Source organism: Aquarana catesbeiana, linkage group LG02, assembly GCF_042186555.1.
Source record: "Aquarana catesbeiana isolate 2022-GZ linkage group LG02, ASM4218655v1, whole genome shotgun sequence".
NCBI lineage: Eukaryota > Metazoa > Chordata > Amphibia > Anura > Ranidae > Aquarana > Aquarana catesbeiana.
This window is the reverse complement of record NC_133325.1, coordinates 306,841,678-306,863,782: the sequence shown is the minus strand read 5'-3', so window position 1 is coordinate 306,863,782 and position 22,105 is coordinate 306,841,678. Positions and strand designations below refer to the sequence as shown.

The 22,105-nt window shown below is 43.1% G+C and overlaps 1 protein-coding gene across 2 annotated transcripts in view; it reads right to left on the bottom strand.

The window, feature by feature from the left end:
* Positions 1-22,105, bottom strand: part of GABRB3 (gamma-aminobutyric acid type A receptor subunit beta3) — a 682,386-nt gene that overhangs the window by 70,247 nt on the left and 590,034 nt on the right. For both annotated transcript variants that reach the window (XM_073614636.1, XM_073614637.1), the window contains one exon: positions 7,173-7,255. In XM_073614636.1, the coding sequence (XP_073470737.1) occupies positions 7,173-7,255 (83 nt within the window). The remainder of the gene's footprint in view (positions 1-7,172; positions 7,256-22,105) is intronic.

The window sequence follows — 22,105 nt, the reverse complement described above, 5'->3', positions numbered from 1 at the left end:
TCCAAAGGGAGGGGATCATGCTCTGCTTCAGTATTTCACAGTACACAGTACATGTTGGTACATGTTGGCATTCATGGTTCCCTCAATGAACTGTAGCTCCCCAGTGCCGACAGCACTCATGCAGCCCCAGACCATGACACTCCCACCACCATGCTTAACTGTAGGCAAGACACACTTGTCTTTGTACTCCTCACCTGGTTGCCGCCACACACGCTTGACACCATCTGAACCAAATAAGTTTATCTTGGTCTCATCAGACCACAGGACATGGTTCCAGTAATCCATGTCCTTTAGTCTGCTTGTCTTCGGCAAACGGTTTGTAGGCTTACTTGTGCATCATCTTATGAAGAGGCTTCCTTCTGGGATGACAGCCATGCAGACCAATTTGATGTAGTGTGCGGCATATGGTCTGAGCACTGACAGGCTGACCCTCCAACCCTTCAAACTCTGCAGCAATGCTGGCAGCACTCATATGTCAATTTCCCAAAGACAACATCTGGATATGACGCTGAGCACGTGCACTCAACTTCTTTGGTTGACCATGGCAAGGCCTGTTCTGAGTGGAACCTGTCCTGTTAATCTCGTGCATGGCCTTGTCCCTCGTGCTGCAGCTCAGTTTCAGGGTCTTGGCAATCTTCTTATAGCCTAGGCCATCTCTATGTAGAGCAACAATTCTTTTTTCAGATCCTCAAAGAGTTCTTTGCCATGAGATGCCATGTTGAACTTCCAGTGACCAGTATGAGAGAGTGAGAACGCTAACGTCACCAAATTAAACACACCTGCTCCCCATTTATACCTGAGACCTTGTAACACTGACAAGTCACATGACACCAGGAAGAGAAATTGGCTAATTGGGCCCAATTTGGACATTTTCACTTAGGGGTGTACTCACTTTTGTTGCCAGTGGTTTAGACATTTAATGACTGTGTGTTGAGTTATTTTGAGGGGACAGCAAATGTACACTGTTATACAAGCTGTACACTCAGTCCATTACATTGTAGCAAAGTGTCATTTCTTCAGTGTTGTCACATGAAAAGATATAATAAAATATTTACAAAAATAGTGTATATATATATATATATATATATATATATATATATATAATCTCACAAAAGTGAGTACACCCCTCACATTTTTGTAAATTCTTTATTATATCTTTTCATCTGACAACACTGAAGAAAGGACACTTTGCTACAATGTAAAGTAGTAAGTTTCCAGCTTGTACAACAGTGTAAATTTGCTGTCCCCTCAAAATAACTCAATACACAGACATTAATGTCTAAACCGCTGGCAACAAAAGTGAGTACACCCCTAAGTGAAAATGTCCAAATTGGGTCCAAAGTGTCAATATTTTTTGTGGTCACCATTGATAGATGTACATTATGTTTCACATCGCATGTGTTCATTTGCAGGGAAATAAATTGGATTCTGGTCCAGGTTTTAACAGCCACTTTGTCAGGGTTGGTTCCAGACCAGATTTTGCGGTCCACTTGAGTCCACCAACAGGTGGTATAAAATAAAGCAAGACTGGAACAAAAGATTGCTCTTGGCCTGCGACTCAGGAAGCCATACCTGAGAGAGCTACTGATCTGAACTTTGCTTCGTGAAAAAAAGAAAAGTTTTGCATAATCTTTGTTTTGTGGGTGACTGGGAGAAGCCCTTCACCTGTGAGTTAGGAACCTGATCTGTTTAGTTAGTTCCTTGATGGCAAGGATTTATTTTCTGTTTTGTTTATTTTGCTTTTCATGCAACCTTTTAAATGAAAACTGGCTACAAGTCAGCTTTTAAGAAAGACCTGCTGTGTGGGCTCCATTTTTCCCAGGGAAGGTGATCCCCATTTGAGCTAACTCCCCACACATGGTGGAGTTGTGGGGGGATCTTCTTGAACAAGTGGAAAGATGGAAGATGTTTCAAAAGCCCTGCTGCAGGAACTGCAACCCAGCAGGAAAGCAATCGCCAGCAGCAGGAAGCCAACCGCCAACAGCAGAAGGTGAATCGCCAGTTTATGGAGACCCAGCAGGAAACCACTTCAGTGCAGCAGGAGGTAAATCGCCAGTTTGCGATGGCCCTGGTGGAGTTAAAGAAGGGATCCACAGGTCCTTTGCCAGAGAAACTGGTGGAAAACGGTGCGTGCCAGATATTACCAGCAGAAGATGACACCTGCAGATGATGTGGAAGCTTACCTAGTAACTTTTGAAAGAGTTGCTGTTCGAGAAGGATGGCAAAAAGAGCAATGGGTAGGACTGCTAGCGCCCTTACTGACAGGTAAACCTCAAAAGGCCTATTATGACCTGGGAGCAGATGCTGCCCAGGATTATGAGATGCTGAAAGCTGAGATGCCTGCACGCCTGGGCTTCACCACTGCAGTCCGGGCTCAACGGGTGCATTGGTGATCATACAGTACTGACAAGCCACCCCGCTTCCAGATGTTTGTCTTGATACACCTCACCAAGAAGTGACTTTATCAGGCCCTAAGATTGTGTGGTCATGGACCATTATTTACGCACTAGCTCTGCCACTTTGAGGAAGTGGGTCAGCCATGGGGACCCTGAGACTGCAAACCAGCTGGTGGACCTGGTGGAGATATATATTGCTGCTGAAGACTTGCTGAACCCATCCATGCGCCACCCCAATGTCGCTAGGGGTGAAATAACACCAGAAGGATCCGGTAAGACTGTTCCAGGGTTCAACGGCTCAGGGAAAAATTACAAGACTGTTGCTACAGATAATGAAACTATGGGCTCAGGACCTGAGACTGGCCAAATAGGCCAGGAAGGTCTCTGAGGCCATTTAAAGGACTGGGTACAGAACACATAAAATGTTATTGTTGCCATGCGTTAGGTCATATTGCTGCTAACTGTTCCCTAAATGATGAACCAATGCAATGTGATAATGCTTATTAAAGAAAACACATATCTCATTTTGCATGGCGTGTATTGCATCATGTCAGAGACGCATGGAAAAACGCGTATGATTTCAGTTGATGGAAAGCCAGTCACTGCTCTGCTAGATTCTGGTAGTGTTGTGACATTAGTCAAAGGTGATTGTGTAACTCCTGCAAAGTTACACCCTAGCACTATTTGGGTGATTTGTATACATGGTGACACACATGACTACAAGACTGCTGTGGTTGAGACTGATACCCCTTGGGGCACTGTGACACATTCAGTGGAGGTGGTACCCTCACTACTTCATGAAGCCCTAGTGGGGAGAGATTTTCCACACTTTTGGCGTTTATGGAGGAAAAAAAGGACAGAGCTCCCCCTGCTGAGGAAACCCTGGAACTCACTCCGGCCCCTTTTAATTGCAAAATTGAAAGGGAAACTGTTGGTGTTTCCAACAGAGGGGTAGATCCTTTTTCTTTTTCTGTAATGGCTGAGAAACAGGAGGAGATAAAATCCAGCCCCCAGCTTGAGATTAATGAACAAGAAATTATCTCTGACTCTAATAGTGAGAGTAGACAGAATGTGGGGCTTGACTTAGAAGTCAGGAAAGAGGATTTTTGTACAGAACAACTAAGAGACGCCACACTCAATAGAGCCAGAGAAAACATTAAAATGATGGATGGGGAACCTGTTGAACCTAATGCAGGGGTGTCTTTTCCCTTCATGGCTCTTAAAAATAACTTGCTGTATCAGGTGTAAAGCAAGGGGAGGAGGAGGTAGAGCAGCTAGTGGTTCCCAAACCCTATCGCCAGGTTGTAATATATTTAGCCCATGGTCATATAATGGGTGGACTTCTGGGTATAGAGAAAACAAAAGAGAGAATAATCCAGACATTCTTTTGGCCTGGGTTACATGCAGATGTCAAAGAATATTGTGCGTCATGCCCAGAGTGTTGTTATCCTGCGCCATCTCCCCATTTTCATAGTCTGCTGGTACCATTACTGATAATTGAAGTACCTTTTGAAAGAATTGGCATGTATCTGGTGGGAACAGTTGTAAACTCTGCCCGGGGGGCCATCAGCACATACTGGTAATACTGGACTATGCCAAAAGGTATTCGGAAGCCATTCTCTTACGGAATACCTCAGCAAAGGCTATTGCCAAAAAGCTTCTCCAGGCATTTAGTTGTGTGGGTATTCCAAAAGCGGTATTAACAGATCATGGCACTCCCTTTATGTCCAGAGTCACTAAAGAATTGTGTAAGTTGTTAAAAATTTCAAAACTCCATACCTCTGTCTACCACCCCCAAACTGAGAGAGATTTAAACTTGTGGAGAGATTTAACAAAACGCTCAAAAACATGTTAAAGGGTGGTGGACAAAGATGGGAGAAATTGGGATTTTTTGCTGCCATCCCTCATTTTTTAAATACGAGAGCTACCTCGGGCATCTACAGGTTACTTCCCCTTTGAACTACTGTATGGTGGACATCCCAGGAGAGGAAAGACCCCGCCTTATAGAAGGGTCATCGAACACATTTCACTGATGCAAGATAGAATCACTGCTGTCATGCCGCTTGTAAAGGAACATATGGAGCAAGCCCAGAAGTCCCAGAGATGGGTTTATAATTGGGGTGCCAAAACTCAGGTCTTCAACCCTGGTAAAAGAGTGCTGGTACTAGTCCCCACAATTGAGAGTAAATTCTTAGCAAAGTGGCAAGGTCCCTTTGAAATTATGGAAAGAGTAGGGGAAGTAAACTACAAAGTGTACCAGTCAGGGAAAAGGAAACCAGAGCAAATATATCACGTTAATCTCTTGAAACCTTGGAAGGACAGAGAGTCTTTACTTGGAGTGCCAACCCCCCAAAAGGACATGGTCCATGTGACACCTGGGGTACCAATAACTGAAACCTTGTCAGTGGCCCAACAGAAGGACATTAAATTGTTTGTCAGTAAGAATGGAGTTTTTTCTCTTACCTGCCCAGACTGACCACAGTTTAACAGCATGACATAATTATGGAATGAGGTGTCCGCATGAATGTAAAGCCCTATAGAATACCCAAGGCTAGGCGGGAAGCAGTTGCAAAGGAAATAAAAAACATGTTAGAGTTGGACGTGATAGAGGAGTCCCACAGTAACTGGTCAGGTCCCATAGTGTTGGTCCCAAAACCAGATGGAACGATAAGGTTTTGCAATGATTTCAGGAAGTTGACTAGCGTGTCCAAATTCAATGCGTACCCAATGCCTCGGGTTGACAAGCTTGTTGACAGATTGGGAATTGCCTGGTACATAACTATGTTAGATCTGACTTAGGCTTTGTTCACACTGACAGAGGGATTGAAATCATGCAAGTCCAGCTGAACTCGCACGATTTCATACCCGCATGTCAGTCCGACATCGTGGGGCGATTTCAGTGTCATCTATGTGGGTTCCTGCACAGATCTCTATACAAATCACACCCCGAAGTCACCAAAATTAGTACAGAAACTACTTTTGGGAATTGGTGCAGCGCCGCAAAGTCGGCATCGCACCAATTCGGACGGTGCCATTGCCGGCAATAGCCACTGATTTGACATGTCAAATCGCATAGGCCAAAGGTTATTGGCAGATACTCCTAACGGAGTCTGCAAAAGAGAAAACTTTGTTTTCTAGCCGAGGGGTCTTTCCAGTATAAGCGGATGCCTTTTGGCTTGCATGGTGCTCCTGCCTCATTCCAGAGAATGATGAATAAGACATTAAGATGTCATCACCAATACGCAACCACCTATTTGGACGATGTAGTAATTCACAGCCCAGACTGAGAATCTCATTTGCCCCGGGTGCAAGCAGTAGTAGATTTCCTTAGGAAAGCAGGACTCACTGCCAATCCCAGAAAGTGGGCCATAGGCTTGGAGGAGGCCAAATACCTTGGCTACATTATTGGTCGAGGGCTTATCAAGCCTCAGATCAATAAAATTGAGGCAGTTCAAAAGTGGCCCCAACCTATAAATAAAAAGCACGCTTGTGCATTTCTGGGGATCTCAATATACTACAGACGTTTTATACCCAATTTTGCCACCATTGCAGCCCCACTGACAGAGCTGACGAAGGGTAGAGGGTTGGTCATGATTAACCACTTCAATACCAGGCACTTACCCTCCTTCCTGCCCAAGCCAATTTTCAGCTTCCTGCGCTGTCGCTATTTAAATGACAATTGTGCGGTCATGCTACACTGTACCCAAACAGAATTTTTATGATTTTGTTCCCACAAATAGAGCTTTCTTTTGGTGGTATTTGATCACCTCTGCGGTTTTTATTTTTTGCTAAACAAATAAAAAAAATGAATTTTTAAAAAAAAAAAATAAAAGTTTTGTTTCTGTTATTAAATTTTGTAAATAAGTAAGTTTTCTCCTTCATTGATGGGCACTGATAAGGCGGCATTGACGAGCACTGATAAGGTGGCACCGATGAGGTGGCACCAATGAGCGGGCACTGACGATGGGCACTGATATGCGGCACTGATGGGCACTGGTAGGCGGCACTGATGGGTGGCACTGATATGCAGCACTGATGGGCATTGATAGGCGACACTGGGCACTCATGGGTGGCACTGGTGGGCACTGACAGGCGACACTGGGCACTGAAAGGCTGCAAAGATGGGTACTTATGGGTGGCACTGATAGGCGGCACTGCTAGGCACTGATGGGCATTGATAGGTGGCACTGCTGGGCATTGATATGTGGCACTGATGGGCACTGATACGCAGCACTGATATGAGGCACTGTTAGGCATCCCTGGTGGCACTGGCATTGGTAGGCATTGTGAGTGGGGACTGGGACTCAGGAAGCCATGCCCGAGAGAGCTACTGATCTGAAATTTGCTTTATGAGAGAAAGAAAAGGTTTGCATAATCTTTGTTTTGTGGGTGACTGGGAGAAGCCCTTCACATGTGAGTTAGTTAGTACCTGGATGATACGGATTTATTTTCTGTTTTGTTTGTTTTCTCCCAGGGAAGGTGATCCCCATTTGAGCTACACCCCCCCCACACGATATATATATATATATATATATATATATATATATATATATATATATATATATATATATATATATATATATATATATACTGTATATAAACAGTCATAGTTTGCAACAACACTATCACACAATGAAAGATACAAAAGGAATGCAATTATCAATGTTATCCCTGGTACTGTGCTCTATCATAAAATGGTTGCAACAAATACATATATCTTTGCAGAGCATATATAGAAACTTGCTTCTTTTAAGACACAAGAGCAATAATACATACAGCTTTCGATTTCCAATGTACAGTTCTGCTCATCCAGTGGATATCTTCTTAGGTCCATCATACATGCTGCTGTTGTTGTTATTCTGAAAAAAAATACAATTATAAATTAATTCACATGGACAGTATAAAAGCAATAAAAGCAAAAATATTTTGGCAAAAAAAATATATATATATATTACTGTTATCACTGCAAATAATTATTAGGCTAGGTTCACTATTGTGTGGATGGTTGCAGGTGCAGGGCAGTATGTAAATTGCACTTGTTCCACAATCACCCGCGGCCAAACTGTGATGCTCCTTTGCAGACGTGCAGGGTTATCATTCATTCTTAACTCAGCACGTTTTCAGTTGTAGGAAATCATATGGTGCAAGAGCACCATGTGATTTCCTCTGGTTGCATTCTAAAAAAGGTGCAGGAACCTTTTTTCCTGCATGAAACAGAGGCATTTGAATGGGTTGCTGTGCCTGCGCAATCCCGGCTCACAGAGCTGCTTAGGTGTGAATCTAGCCTAATAGGGAATTCCAAGTTTAACCACTTGCTTACTGGGCACTTAAACCCCTCTCCTATCCAGACCAATTTTCAGCTTTCAGTGCTCTCACACTTTGAATGACAATTACTCAGTCATGCAACACTGCACCCAAATTATTTTTTTGTCCTTTTTCTCATACAAATAGAGCTTTCTTTTGGTGGTATTTGATCACCTCTGGATTTTTTATTTTTTGCGCTATAAATGAAAAAAGACCGAAAATGTTGAAAAAAAAAACGAATTTTTCTTAATTTCTGTGATAAAATTTTGCAAATTAGTAATTTTTCTTCATAAATTTTGGCCACAATTTATAATGCTATATATCTTTGGTAAAAATAACCTAAAATTTGTGGAAATTATTTGGTCTGTGTGGAAGTTTTAGAGGCTACAAGCTATGGTGCAAATCATAAAAAAATTATCACATCTGATGTACTGGTAGCCTATCTCATTTCTTGAGACCCTAACAAGCCAGGAAAGTACAACTGCCCCCCAAATAACCCCTTTTTGGAACGTAGACATTTCATGGTATTTAGTTAGAGGCATGGTGAGTTATTTGAAGCTGTAATTTTTTCCCACAATTCTTTGCAAAATTGAGATTTTTTTCCCCCCCAAAATTTTCATTGTAATAGCTTATTTCTCTCACATGGCATTTGTATACCACAAATGACACCCCAAAATACATTCTGCTACTCCTTCTGAGTATAGCGATACCACATGTGTGGGACTTTTTCACTGCCAGGCTAGAAGCATAAATTACACATCACATTTCTCAACCACCTATTACGCTTTTGAAGGCCCTGGAGCAGCAGGACAATAGAAACACCCACAAAATGACCCCATTTTGGAAAGCTAACACCCCAATGTATAATCTGTGAGGCATAATGAGTCTTTTGAGCTGTTCATTTTTTCCCAGAAGTTTTTGGAAAATGTGGGGAAAAAATGAAAACGCATTTTTTTTTAACACAAAGTTGTCCGTTTATAAGATATTTCCAACACATAGCATTTAGATAGCAAAAATGACGCCCCAAAATACATTCTGCTACTCCTCCTGAGTATTACGATACCACATGTGTGTGACTTTTTCACTGCCTGGCAACATACAGAGGCCCAACATGCAGGGAGCACCATCAGATGTTCTAGGAGCATAAATTACACATCACATTTCTCAACCACCTATTACAGTTTTGAAGGCCCTGGAGCCCCAGGACAATGGAAACACCCACAAAATGACCCCATTTTGGAAAGCTAACACCCCAACGTATAATCTAAGAGGCATAATGAGTCTTTTGAATGGTTCATTTTTTTCCAGAAGTTTTTGGAAATGTGAAAAAAAAATGAAAACGCATTTTTTTTTACACAAAGTTGTCTGTTTATAAGATATTTCCAACACATAGCATTTAGATAGCAAAAATGACACCCCAAAATACATTCTGCTACTCCTCCTGAGTATTACGATACCACATGTGTGGGACTTTTTCACTGTCTGGCCACATACAGAAGCCCAACATGCAGGGAGCACCATCAGGTGTTCCAGGGGCACATAGCAAGTACATACCAAGAATTACACCTCAAAATACATTATGCTGAGCAAAGCGTAAACAAAAGATTACCTGTGGTTGTAGTAGCGCAGTTGTACACAGGAGGATAGCACTGGTCCAGACAGCAGGCAGGGACTTGGTCAGCAACGGAGAACACAATTGTCCAGACAGCAGGCAGGGTTACTGTCCATATAAAGTCCAGGTCAGTGCAGGCAGAGATATTGTCAGCAGTGCCAAAAATATTGGTCCTGGCAGTAGGCAGGTCCATGTGGTGTGGTCAGTGCGACAGGCAGAGGCATGACGGCAGTAAGTCCTACAGGCAGAAGTAGGGCCTCGTTCAGGACAGAATGGGGACAGGGGTAGAGGCTTCTCCCACCCAAAACTCTTTGAAGCCTCTGAGTTTCCAGACCCTAATCTAGGATTGAGAAAACAAAAAAATAGTTTTCTCTTTATCCAGAAAAACAATTCTGGAGCCCCTCACATATGTGAGACCCCTGTGTTGAATCTCACTAGTCCAGTAGCAGGGTACAAGATCAGTCCATGAGGCAGGCAAAAAACATGGTCAAACAGCACAAGGTCAGTTCCATATCAGGCAGAGGTATGTACAGAATCGTTAGGCAGAAGCATGGTCGAATAACAGTCCAGGGTCAGTTCCAGATCAGACAGAGGTATGTACAGAATCGGCAGACAGAAGCGTGGTCGAATAACAAGCCAGGGTCAGTTACAGAGCAGGCAGTGGCATAAGGGGTGTGAGGGTAAATTGCAGGAACTGAGGCTTACGTTTACCATACTTCACTAATAATTTACTGAAGTATGGTAACAGCGAAAACATTCACCTATGCAGAATCCTGGTTCGGTAGGACATTGTGCACAATAAAAAGATGTGTCTCTTCTGAATCCTGCTCTGGTAGACACGTTACATTTTTTTTGCCGTCGTTGGCCTGTTGGTTTGGGAGGGATTTTATCGGGAAAGTGGCATTCGGAGAGTCGATTACATCTGATCAGATATTTTCTGGTGGGCCGTTCAGGAATGTAAGGGCAGTGAAAACTTCCTCCTGGTAGCCAAGGAAGCGTTTGATGTTTTGGGTGGAGTTACGATAAATTACATATGAATTGTATATGGCCAATTGAAAAAAATAAATTGCGACTTTTTTATACCAATGGTATGTCCGTCTTGTGGCAAGGTATGGTGGTATGGTTCCAGCATTTGGTCATTGAAGTCGACTCCCCCCATAAACAAATTATAATCATAGATGCATTTAGGTTTTTGTATGGGGCCATTCCTTCTGGGGATTTCCACGAAGGTATCATTGTGGATTGAAGACAACATGTAGACATCTTTTTTGTCCCTCCACTTCACTGCCAAAATCTCGTTGTTTTGTAGACTTGCCATTTCTCCTTTTCTCAATTTCTTATTGACAAGACTTTGAGGAAAGCCCTTCCGGTTCTTTTTTACGGTGCCACATGCTGGCGTCTTCTTCCGGTGAAGGTTGTGGAACAGGGGCAGAGATGTGTAGAAGTTGTCTACGTATAAATTGTAGCCTTTTTCCAGTAGGGGGTATATGAGGTCCCAAACAATTTTCCCGCTTGATCCAAAGTAGTCTGGGCAATTAGGGGGTTGCAGCTGGGTGTCCTTCCCTTTGTACACTTTGAAGGCATATATGTACCCTGTGACTCGGTCACATAATTTGTATACCCTAAACCCCATAGCGGGCCCTTTTACTGGGAATAAATTGTTTTATTTTAAGCCTACCACTAAATTTAACAAGGGACTCATCCACACATGTTTTGGTCCGGGGTAAACAGCTGGGGGAATACTTCAGAAAAATAATTTAGAAGATTTTGAAAAGCCTGTCATAATTTGGGTCATTTCGGGGAGGGCACTGGGTATTGTCATTGAAATGAAGGAACCTCATTATCATGAGGTATCTGTTTCTGGGCATTATCTTGGAGAATACTGGCATGTGGTGGATGGGGTGGGTTGACCAATAGGACATCAAAGTGTTTTTTTTGGTGAGTCCCATATTAAATGTGAGGCCTAAAAAAACCTTCAACTCCTCCACCGTTAGGTCTCTCCACTCGTAGGGACGGGCATAGTAGGATGTTGGATTATTTAAAATAAATTGCTGTGCATAAAGGTTGCACTGGGCCACAATATTTGATAGCATGTCCTTGGTAAAAATTAAATCAAAAAAATTTATTGGGAAAAATTCTCCGTGTCCACCTGGACTCCTGGCTGGGCAGTGAAAGGGGGAATGTTGGCTTCTCCTGAATTAGGAGGAAGCCACAAGGGGTTCTGCAGGGCATAGGGAAGGCTGGCATGGGTCCTTGGCCTTTCTTGCCGAGCTACTGCGGTGCTGGTGGATGATACTGCTGTGCTGGTGGATGGCACTGCGGTGCTGGTGGATGGCACTGCGGTGCTGGTGGATGCCACTGCCTCCTCACCAGAACGCCTTTGTTTGGCAGGCCGAATATCTTCCTCCTCTGAGTCACTCAGTGTTCCACTTCTGAGGACTGGCTCATAATTTATGTCCGACTCAGAATCGGAGTCTGAAAGGGAATCTGAAAAAGAGAGCTCCCCGTTGCTCTCGTCGGCCTGGGAAAGTATTTGGAACGCCTCCTCGACAGAAAAGCATCTTTTGGACATGGTTGCTGGTGGTGATGCGACTACACAGGTGTGTGCTAAGCCTGCACTGATGGGCACTGATGAGGTGGCACTGATGAGCACAGATGGGCACTGAGGTGGCACAGAGGGGCACTGATGTGGTGGAACAGATGTGCATTGATGAGGTGGAACAGATGTGCACTGATGAGGCGGCACAGATGGGCACTGATTGGCACAGGTGGGCACTGATTGGCACAGGTGGGCACTAATGAGGTGGCACAGGTGGGCACTGATGAGGTGGAACAGATGTGCACTGATGAGGTGGAACAGATGGGCACTGATTGGCACAGGTGGGCACTGATGAGGTGGCACAGGTGCTCACTGATGAGGTGGCACAGGTGGGCACTGAGGTGGCACAGGTGGGCACTGAGGCGGAACAGATGTGCACTGAGATGGCACAGATGTGCACTGATGAGGTGGCACAGATGAGGTGGCACAGCTGGGCACAGATGAGGCAGCACAGATGGGGCAGCACAGATGGAGCGGCACAGATGGGCACTGATGAGGTGGCACAGATGGGCACTGATGAGGTGGCACAGATGTGCACTGATTGATTGCACAGATGTGCACTGAGGCAGCACAGATGGGCACTGATTGGCACAGGTGGGCACTGATGAGGTGGCACAGGTGGGCACTGATGAGGTGGCACAGGTGGGCACTGATGAGGTGGAACAGGTGGGCACTGATTGTGAAGATGTGCAAATGGACACTGATCACCGATGGCAGACAGGTGGGCACCGATTGGCACAGGTGGGCACTGTACTGATGGGGCACTGTACTGATGGGCACTGTACTGATGGGGCACTGTACTGATTGGCACTGTAGGCACAGTAAAAAGGTTTTTGTAACTCACAGATTGCTGACAGATTCTCTCCCTCCTCACGCGCTGTCTCTGTGTGAGGAGAGAGAGCCAGCAATGAGAGATGATCTCATATGTTTACTCATATTTGAGATCATCGCTCATTGGCCATCGCGATCGCGCTGTAAATGGCCGTTGTGATTGGCCATTTACAGCAATCTGTGATTGGCTGTGTCCAAGGGACACTGCCAACACAGAATTTCCCTGATGCGCGCTCGTGAGCGCGCACGGGAAGCGAGGAAAGGGGAGGCCATCATATGACGGCCTCCCGGGAATTGACATCCGCGCTGTAGCCGTCATTCGGCTATGGCCGGATGTCAAGTGGTTAACTGTCTTGGATGTGTATGGAGGAGTGCCTGGTACCAACGTTCATCTCACTTAAAGAACTTTTTGAAAAATGTATTGGTTAAGAGTAGGGATGAGCCCGATGTTCGAGTTGAATGTAAGTGCGACTCGAACATTGGGTGTTCGCCGAATTTAGAACATTATTTGAGCGCCCGCTGTATACACCGCTCCAAAACCGCCCAAAGATGCTGCTTGCAGGACTTTTTTTAATGACCTGCTAGCGCAGCACCCCAGTGCGAAAGCACTCTGGCTTTCACACTGGGGCTGCAGGGGAGGTGTTTTTCAGGCGCTTTACAGGCAATATTTTTAGCCCAAAAGAGCCTGAAAAACACCCCAGTGTTAAAGGGGTCTAAGAGATCTGTCTTAAGGCTCGATGAAGACTACCGTCTACTAATGGCACTAAAGGCAGTCTGGTGAATGCTTACTTTGTTATTATCAATGGGAAAAGCAACCAAGGATCAGAAGAGGCTCCACCCACACTACTGTTTAATCACTGACCTGATTCTTTGAAGGAAAAATCACTTAATGGAAAACCCATGGAACCTATTTTCACTTCTACTGCTCTTGTGCTCTCACACACATTAGGCATAATTGTGGATGCCTTTTTTATCTGTAGCCCCTACATGGATGAACAAAAAATGATCCCCTCTTTACACAAGCTCTAGCTAATCTTTAAACTATACTTTCAAGATTTCACCTGCTGATGAAATTTAACATCAAGGCTTGCCTATAAAATACACCATAAAATGAGATGTATGTCTGCCAAGCTCACACTAACTGACATTGATTACAAAGGGATTGTGGACTTACCTAAAGGAAATAAGGCAAACAGGAAGCTTCTATTTATCTTGGAAATCCCCTAAATATTAGATGTCATACTTTGGATAGGCCAAGATTAATTGTCTATAATGATAGTTAACATATTTTTATTTTATTATTTTAAAAATCTATGGCTTTCTGTACAGGGAGATTAGACTAGAAGAACAAAGAACCTAACACAATCTATGTACGCGACGAAAAACAAAATATGTGCACATGGATTTATTCTCATTAGAGAAATAAACCCTTATTTTAAATTACATTGGGAATTAATAACTATGAGTGATGAAATCCATCATTGAACTTGAAGACAGCATTAGCACATTACTTAAGAATTACTTAACAAGATAATTATTTTTGTTCTCAAAATTTAAAGAAAGCATTGTATATAAAATATAGTAGCGTCTGGTGTATCTATAAATTACATTAAAATTGCTTAAAAAAATGAATAATGCAAGCAGTGCTTTTGTAGAAGTACACCCCATATTACATAAAAAACAAGACCTAAGTTAACTTCTAAATGTGAGATAGCAGATGAACATTAAAGAAAAACAGAGGCAGTGGAGGAACAAGCTGATCTCAAGCTACCAATATGGTGTTATTTAATCATCTAGCACAAAGTACAGTGGTTAAATGGGAAGTGCAGTAACACATATCAGCTTATCACATTTCAGCTTATAGTAGTTCACCAAGGGAAAAGCGAAAATCCAGTTGCCAATGTACTTTGTAGAAAGTCACTTTACTACAATACTTTATTTTTTCTTAAGAAAGTACCTCCTTTACCTTTTCAATCATGAAGAGAAAAAATAATAGAATGTACAGGCAGTAGAGATGAGCTTAGGATTTGGACCAAAGCCGTGTTTTGTCTGAATTTTGCTTGTTTGAAGGTTGCCGTATGATTAAACTTAATTGAAATTCTGGCTGTTCTCAAAGCCTTGAACCTCCAGCTGCATGGGACAATCAGATTTAGTAGTGGTGTCACTATTGCTACTAAATCTGACAGTTTATGCAGGACACTTAGTTGTTAGGGAGCCAGTGGCTACTGGCCTCCTAACAACTATGACTTACCCCACCCCCCTCCCATTGAGCTGCCAGCTGAGAATTCCCTGCTAAAAACTGAATGTAAACAAATGGAGGTGGCATGGATGGCTAATATCACTGACCAAATAGTGACATGGCCATATTTAGTCAATGATATTAGCTACTGTCCCTTGCCCATTTGTTTACATTTTAGCTGTCAGCAGGAAACATTTAATTTGATGAGGTGCAGCAATGGGATTGGACAGGTTGGCATGTTTCTTTGTTTCTGTAGGTGTTGATAATAGATTTTCATTGTGGGGCTTTTTTTTATTCTTCAGTAAAGGACTTGTCAAAAAGGGTGTGTCTGTATTTACTTTTCACATTTTTTTTTGTTAATGAGTCAGGGTATTGGTTACATGTCATATTGAGGGCGTGTGTATAGTTGGGGCGGGGGGAGGGGGGTTGGGGCATGCTCACCCAAGAGGGGAACCCCACGCCAAAATTTTTTTTAAAAATGGCGTGGGCCCCCCCAAAATCTATACCAGACCCTTATCATGCAATGTGAGTGAGCGCCCCCCCCTCCTTTACCATACCAGGCCACATGCTCTTAACATGGGGGGTGGGTGCCTTGTTTCCATGTTGATGGAAACAAGGGTCTCATCCTCACAACGGTGGCTGGTGGTCTGCATGTGGGGTGCTTATCAGAATCTGGAAGGCCCCTTTAACATAGTACCCCTACCTATTCACCAAAAAGTGTACAAAAAGTAATAAAAACAATCATGCTGCCTCCGACCTGAAAAATAAAAAAAAACAAAAATGCTCCGTCCCCTGGGATAGCCTCCCGCCAAATGCCTCCTTTCAGCTTTTACAGTTCTTATATATGTAAGGGGTGGGGCTACCTGGCTACATCACCCGGTGGCCCCCTGTCAGGGCTGAGCTCAGCCCTTCCTTCTCTGAGCTGGCCGCTCAGCTGTCGGCTAATTGCCAGCTCCCATCTCTCTCCACAGTTACTCAGCTGTTGATGATTCTTCCCGTCAGTCCTGCCTACTTAAGCCGTCCAGTCCAGAGGAGCTCTGCCTTCGCCTTGGTCACATCACAAGAATCTCTTGCGTTCCTGTTTAAAGACTGGCTTTGCTGACATCCCTTCTGGCTCAAGATCCTGCTTGCTGTTCCACTACATTGATCCATGACTTCTGGCTTGGCTGACTATCCATTCCGGTTACTGAACTTTGGCTATGTTTTGACTACGTTTGTTCTTTTTACTTTTTTATTAAACAAGTGTGATTTAACTGTACTTCTGTCTCAGCCTGATTTCATGGTTTCTGACACACCGCCCCTTCTGATATCAGAGGCCCAGCATGCACCAGTCTGTGATGTCAGAAGGGGGTGGGCTACCGGGTGACATAGCCATGTGGCACCACCCCTTACCTATATAAGAAATGTCAAAGTCCAGAGGAGGCATTCGGCAGGAGGCCATCCCAGGAGGTGGAGCGTTTTTGTTTTTTTTCTATTTTTCAGGTTGGCGGGGTTGGTGGGCGGTGTGATTGACAATGGATTTAAATCGGGGGACACTGTTTTTGGTTTCTTAATAAAGGAATTGTCAAAAAATGTGTCTTTTGTTTTTATTACTTTTTGTACACTTTTTTGGTGGATGGGTAGGGGTACTATGTACCCCATAGTCATTCACATGGGAGCCAGGATTTGGGGGCTCCCTTGTTAAAGGGGGCTTCCAGATTCTGATAAGCCCCCTGCCTGCAGACCCCCACGATCACCGGCCACAATTGTGGGGATGAGACCCTTGTCCCTAGGCCCTTGCACTTTAAGCATAATTAAAATCACTGCTCCTGAAAAATCAATTGTTTTTAAAAGCATTTTTTGCATTGATACATGTCCCCCAGGGCAGTACCCAGACCTCCATACCCCTTTTTAGGCCAATTACTTGCATTTAAGCATTCAAAATGGCGACTTTTGATTTTTTTTCTGTTCGGCTTCCACAGACTTCAATGGGGTTCGCCGTTCGGGTTAGAACATTTCTCCTAGAAACAGTGTAGCGTCCTATTGCCCACAAAGTAATTTCTTTAAACCATTATACAATTTATTGACACTACAGCATAGCATTATTTCTAACAACAAGCCATGGGATTACATAGTAACATAGTTACATAGTAGGTGAGGTTGAAAAAAGACACAATTCCATCAAGTCCAAACTATCTGTGTGATTATATGTCAGTATTACATTTATATTGTATATCCCTGTATGTTGCGGTTGTTCAGGTGCTTATCTAATAGTTTTTTGAAACTATTGATGCCCCCGCTGAAACCACCGCCTGTGGAAAGGATTTTCACATCCTTGCCGCTCTTACAGTAAAGAGCCTTCTATGCAGTTTAAGGTTAAACATCTTTTCTTCTAATTTTAGTGAGTGGCCACGTGTCTTATTAAACTCCCTTCCGCGATTAGCAAATTTCATAATGAATGTTATGTCATGGTTGTGAACTGTTGATGGAATTGTAACACTTTCTGTGAAAATAAAGAATTTATAAAAAAAATAAATTATCCGGTTCTGAAGTTCTGCTGCGAACCGAACAGGGGGGTGTTTGGTCCAAGTCTACTTACAAAGGTTTATGGACCCCTCTATGTGACATAACTGATTGGCCCAGTGCTGTTACATGGAATGAGTCACATGCTTCTCTATATACAGAAGTACCTGGTATTACCTTGTTACCCGGCACTAAATGAATCAGAAGAGGAGTGAAGGAAAGGTACGTATATTCTGCTAGGGATGCAAGGATTAAAGCAAGCCTGTTGCTTTGGCCAGAATCTGCAAAACAGAGGTTTGCTTCAAAGTAAGTTATTTCATTAAAGTGATTCTGTAATCTATATTATAACTTCCCAAATGCAAACCCTGCAGGAAAAAAACTGTAAATTACCTTTCCCACTGCTTGCACCACCAAAAACTGCTCTGTTTAAGAAGAATGGTATCACAAAATTCACTGAGAAACAGACACTACTAGGAGAGCCAATCTAGTTTTCCACAGGAGGACACGGTAATGGCATAGAAGTCAGCAGGAACAACCAATTTAGCACTAGGGAGGATCAACCAGACTAATGGTTATGAAATTTAGAAAAAGTATTTTATTCCATTAAGATGATGCCTAAACAAAGAGAGCCATTCTAGGGAGATTGAAAGATGAAAGAATCGTTGTCAACTTAGTAAGACATTTCTCACACACAGCTTGGCTATACTTAGAATTTCACCTCAAATCACATTCTGCTACTTCTGCTGATTATGGAGATACCACATGTTTTTGAGACTTTTTCAATGATTGGATTGATTATGTAGCAGACATTGTATCTTGCATATTACAAAATAAACCAACATTATATTGAAAACAGTGTACTGTAATGCTCGCCTCTGTAAGAGTGGTCAGAGAAAATATCTTAGTGTAGCCACCTATAGCAGTCCCCTTACCTATAAGTCAAGCAAGCCTAGCCTACTGGTACCTGGCTGCCCCCAGAAATGTTATGTTCACTGGCCAGGAAGTACAGGAGGCTGAACAAATGGTGAACAAAAGAGTTCCTGTGATTCCAGGAGCACAGATTAGGGTAGGGAGTTCCAGAGAATGGGGGAGGTACAGGAGAAGTCTTGGAGGTGAGCATGGGAGGTAATCACAAGGGAGCTAGTGAGCAGAGCAGAAGGTCTTGGGAGGAACAAAGATAATGATTTTGTTGGTATTTTGAGACTAGGTTAGAGATGTAGCTGGAGGCAGAGTTGTGGATGGCTTTGTAAGTTGTTGTTAATATTTTGAATTTAATTCTTGAGCGGAAGCCATTGGAGGGATTTGCAGAAAGGGGTAGCAGACACTGAACAGTTGGTAAAGTGGATGAGTCTGACTGCAGCATTCCTGACAGACTGAGGGGGGATAGCCTATGTAATCCAATGAGGGAGATGCTGTGAGGTTGGTTTTGGCTAGATTGAGTTTGAGAAAGTAGTGTGACATCCAGACTGATATGTCTGTCAGTAAATTAGTGATGCATTAGGAGACTGATGAATTGAGCTGTGGGGTGGAGAGATAGATTTTGGTATCATCAGCATAGAAACGGTACTGAAAGCCACGGGAGGCTATCAGATGACATAGGGAGAAGGTGTTGATCGAGAATAGCAGAGGTCCAAAAACAGAACCTTGGGGACAACAACAGAAAGAGGAAGAGGAGAGAAGGAGATAGAATTGCAAGTGACACTGAAGGTGTGGTGGGATAAGTAGGGTGAGAGCCAACGAATAGTATAGTCAGACCAAAGGAGTGAAGATTTTTTTAAGGAGTGGGTGTTCAACTGTGTCAAAGGCAGCAGAGAGGTCCAGAACTAGGAGTACAGAATAGTGCCCATTGGTTTTAGCAAATCATAAAGTTGTTTGTGAGTTTTAGGAAGTGAGAGTAAATCCCTCCAGTAAGATTTCCCTTTTATTAGTGTTATGTTCTGATTTGGGATTTTCTTTTACTTTCCCTTTTGGTGATAACAATAAACTAGACAAATAGACAGACAGAAAAAAACGACAGGTGTTTCCCTCTCCACTCTAGCCAAAACTAAAAAAAAGGTTTTACCTTTGATTACTCATTACATGGTTTCTTCTTCTTATAATGTTTACTTCATTTTATTTATAGCAAAGTAAAATGTATTTTTACTATGCAGACAACATGATGCATTGATTCTTTTCTAACACAAACAACGGTTAGCTACTGGAAACATGTTCTACTGCTTTTTACCAGCTGCTAAACCAAGAGGTAAGCTAAATTAGAGCTATTTTTATACTGCCTGAATTAACTGGTATTTTTTGGCTGTAAAGGAAAATGCAGAGTTTCATAAATGTTTTAATGTCTTAACACTTACCAAATCTTTGACTTGCATATAATTTTTTAATGTTATTTCTAGTTTATTCAAGCATCACAAATACTTTCTTAAGCTATTACTGTAATTCACTAGGAGATGTCTTAAAGTATATGTAAACCCAATCACTAGAATACATTAATGTAATATGTTATAGGTATATAATATGTTAATGTAATTTCAAAAGTTAGTTGGACCAAGAGTACACCTTTTCATGCATGCTTTCAATGGATTCTTCTTTTGCAGTTTTGATACTATTACAGTTGTAGAAGGCTAGTTTGTTGTTGAATTATGCACAACAGGCATGGATGTGATGGATGATGATGATGCAAATACAAAACTGCACACTTCTCACTCTTCTTATTTGTGAGACCTTCCATCCTGTATTAGCAATGGTTTCTTACAGCATCTTTGACTCTTACCCTTTTCCTATGTACTTACACTGTCACTGTAATTAATGCCCCACTAACCAAACTAACCACCAACACTGCAATGGTAACACAGGCACTCTGCATTAACCTTCCGTGACAGGTCCTCCCATGGGATCTTCTCAGTTGTCCAGTTTCTTCCCGTAGGACAGACAGCCCAGGACCATTCCTCTGCCGCTGTGGTATGCCCCAGACAGGCTTCTGGGCCCACCCACACGCTGCAGCAACGTGGGCCTCCCGGTCAGAGGACCACGAGGTAGTACTCCTAGCACATACCTGTCGGCCAGGAGGGCCAGCAGGTGGAACGAAAGATGAACCCTAAAATATGGTGCCTGTCCCATAAATACCCTCTCCCAGTATGCAACTCGGAGGACCACCTCCACCGAGTTATCCCCGGGACAGAGGAGCACTCATACGCTTCAACGTGTTGCCTTTCCAACACTGACCCATGGCGACACCTACAGGCACAGTGTGAAACTACATGCAACTCAGCCAAGCTGGAACAGAGGCTAAATCTAACTATGTATGAACAGATAACCCACTAAATTTACCTATAAGCAGTAGATTGAAAATCTACCAGCGCTACATTGATTAAAAGCTTCCTCTGACTACCAAGTACCTTCCACTGAAAGCGTGTCCAGGACTCCTCCCTAGTCTGAAAAGCTGGCATCCATCATTAGAACCTTCCAAACAATGGGGAGGAAGAATTTCCCCAAATTAGAGCTGGACCTATGACCAACCAGGGCAGGACAAACCCAGTTTTTTGGGTCAGGCACATCTGATGTACTAGAGACTGAGCTTTACTGTCTGACACAGCCAGAGCGCCAAGTTGCAATGGTCTGGAGTGTAATTAGGCATATGAGATTTCTTCAAAAGGGAGCTACTATTAAGCCGAGAATTCTCATACAGGATTGGACAGCTTCTCGACTGCAGCATCCGAACATGAGAGCTGAGAGTTTGAAATGTTTCCTGTGAAAATAAGACCCCAAAAGAGAAGTATATCTAGGAGAAGGCCTAGATATTCCAGTGCTGATTTAAGAAGCTTCAGGATCCACCCCAACCTCTACAGTGTTTGAACAGTTTGCTTGACAGTGAATGATAGAGCTTGTGCTCATTGTTCCCTTAGTAGGATATTGTCCAGGTATCCCATTGTGGCAATGCCTTAAAAGCAAATCAGAACATGTACATAGACTAGCACTTTGGTAAAGACCTTAGGTGCAGTGAATAGACCAAAAGGAAGAGCAATGAACTGGTAACACTGGGCGCCCACTGCAAAATGCAGGAAGCAATGATGTGATGGAAAGATGAAGACATGAAAGTAGGTATACCTGATGTCCACACAGGTCAGCAAGTCTACCAAAAGAAGGAAACCAATGGCTGACCTTATAGACTCCTGATGGAACTTGTGTACAGGAAGGCAGATGTTGAGAACCTTTAGATCCAGTAAGTCATAAATGCCCCTCTTCACTTTAAGAACTGTGAACAGGTTTGAGTAGAAGTCCTAGAATGTCTTGGGACAAGGTGGCCACAAAAGCCGACATGTGTCTCCCCACCCCGAAAAGGGAGCATCATCTCAGAGTGAGAAAAACTTGTTTATGTGTTTGGAAGATTTGGGAGTCTAGGACTTGCAATGGAACTGAGTTCCAGGCTTGGCCTTAAAATTAAAGAGAGAAATTAAAGGAATACTTCACTCCAAGTCAAAGAATTTTCCTGACTGAGGCTTAGCATTCTTTTGCAGGGGCGTGAGTTTTCTCTTTCCACTGGTGTCCTTGATAAAGTTGACTACGGATTCACCAAAAAGTCATTCCCTAATAAAGGGCATATGCAATAAGCCTATTTTGCCTTGATG